At 62.9% G+C, this 1,899-nt stretch overlaps 1 protein-coding gene across 1 annotated transcript in view; it reads left to right on the forward strand.

The window, feature by feature from the left end:
- Positions 1-358: 358 nt before the first annotated feature.
- Positions 359-1,899, forward strand: part of LOC115949269 (low affinity immunoglobulin gamma Fc region receptor II-like) — a gene marked incomplete at its 5' end in the record, with an annotated part of 2,768 nt that continues 1,227 nt past the window's right edge. The window contains 5 exon segments of the mRNA XM_031065794.1: positions 359-376; positions 466-696; positions 916-1,001; positions 1,004-1,058; positions 1,061-1,171. Coding sequence (XP_030921654.1) covers positions 359-376; positions 466-696; positions 916-1,001; positions 1,004-1,058; positions 1,061-1,171 — 501 coding nt within the window.

Here is a 1,899-nt window from a genome sequence, read left to right on the forward strand (position 1 = left end):
GATCTTGAGGATGGGATCATGAGCTGGCGGGGGTGACCTGGGCCAGCATTGGCTGTGTCTGTGGTGTCCTCCTGCTTGGGGTGTCCAGAGTGTCCCTATGTTCTGCCTCAGCCCAGAGTGGCCTCAGTGTCCCTGTTCCCAATGTGTCTGTGCCAGAGGGATGTGGTGCACGCATGGCTGTGACACAGACATGTCCCCCTGCCTATCCAAATCTTTTGGGGACCACCCACACACAATTTCTCACAAGAACTGTTGTCCCCATGGGGACAGTTTGGGGACAGCCACCACACCCTGTGTCCCCTGTGCCTCTGTCCCCACGGTGCCACCCTCATCCAGCCCTGTCCCTTCTCCCTTCCAGCCCAGACCCTCGGCCTCGCTGGGGAGTCCTCAGGGCGACGCCATGGCCCCACCCCGCTGTCCCCAGCCCCACGATGGCCCTGGCAGGCTGGTGTCCCCTGTCACCCACAGGTGCCCAGACCACCCAGCTCCTGGTGGAGCCCCCCTGGAGGCCGGCGGTGCTGTGGGACCGGGTGACACTGACCTGCCAGGGCTCGGGGACCACCGGTGCCACCACCTGGTACAAGGATGGGCAGCACTGGGAGCAGGGACAGGACCACTTCACTGTCACTGAGAGTGGCACCTACACATGCGACAGACCCAGCACTGGGCTTAGCCCATCTGTGAGCATCTTAGATGGTGAGGGATGTTTGGGTGTCCCCAACCTGGAACCCACCGAACCCCGAGGGCTCTGGGTGTGCTCTGCTCCATGGGTCACCCCCTGTGTGATTAGAGCCTGTCCCGTGCTCTGGGGACATCCCAGAGCATCCCAGTGTTGGGGACCCCTGGTGGGCTGGATGTGACCCAATGGGGGGGTCCTGGTGCCATCGGATGTGACAGGACCCCTCTGTCCCCCAGACTGGCTGGTGCTGCAGGTGCCAGCACAGGTGCTGCTGGAGGGGGACACGGTGACACTGCGCTGCTGGGGCTGGTGGAACTACACATGGTCAAATCGGTGACCTTCTACCGCTAGGGGAAAGAACTGGAAGGACTCCATAAAGGGCTGAGCTGTCCCTGTCCCCTCTGTGGCTGCACCATAGCGGCCGCTACCTCTGCGGGGACCGGGTGGTGTCACAGTGGAGCAAGTTGGAGCTGGTGACAGTCACAGTGCACAGTGAGTGCAGGGATGGGGACAGGGAAGCCAAACATCCTCCAAGGGTTTCCCCACCACTGCCTGAATCCTTCATCCCTCCCTTTACTCCTCCCTGGGTCACCCCAAATTTCCCAAGTCCATCTTGGTTTCCCCCAGGACTGCCCAGTTTCCCCTGCAGATCCCTCATCCCTCTCTTCGTCCTCCCCATTCCTCCCTGGATTCCCCACCCCTTCCAAGGTCCCTGTTCCACCTTCTGCTCTCCATTCCCTGGGTCCTCCCACCCATCTCTAATCCCCAAATCATTCCCTGAGGCTCCTCAGTCTCTCGTCTGGTTCCCCATCCCTGCCTGGGTCTCTCCCTTGTTCCACGGGGTCTCGCCATTGTCCCCAGGTCCCAACATGCCTCCCAGGGCCCCCTTCTGCTCACTGGGATTTTCTCAGCTCCCCTACAATCTCCCTCTTTCCCCTCCCATGTCCCACACCCCTCCTGGGCCCCAGTCCCTCCTGTATCCCCCCACAGGGATCCCACTCTCGGGGGTGTCCCTATCAGCACAGCCCCCTGGGGGACAGGTGGCACTCGAGGACAGCCTGGTGCTGAGCTGCATGGTGGCCACAGGGACAGGTCCCCTGTCCTTCTCCTGGCACCGGGAGGGCTCAGGGGCACCACTGCCCAGCACCGGCCCCCGCCTGGAGCTGAGCCACGTTGGGGACAATGACAGCGGCCAGTACCGGCGCCGGGGCAGCGACGGG

This window comes from Geospiza fortis, unplaced genomic scaffold, assembly GCF_000277835.1.
Source record: "Geospiza fortis unplaced genomic scaffold, GeoFor_1.0 scaffold2622, whole genome shotgun sequence".
Taxonomy (NCBI): Eukaryota; Metazoa; Chordata; class Aves; order Passeriformes; family Thraupidae; genus Geospiza; species Geospiza fortis.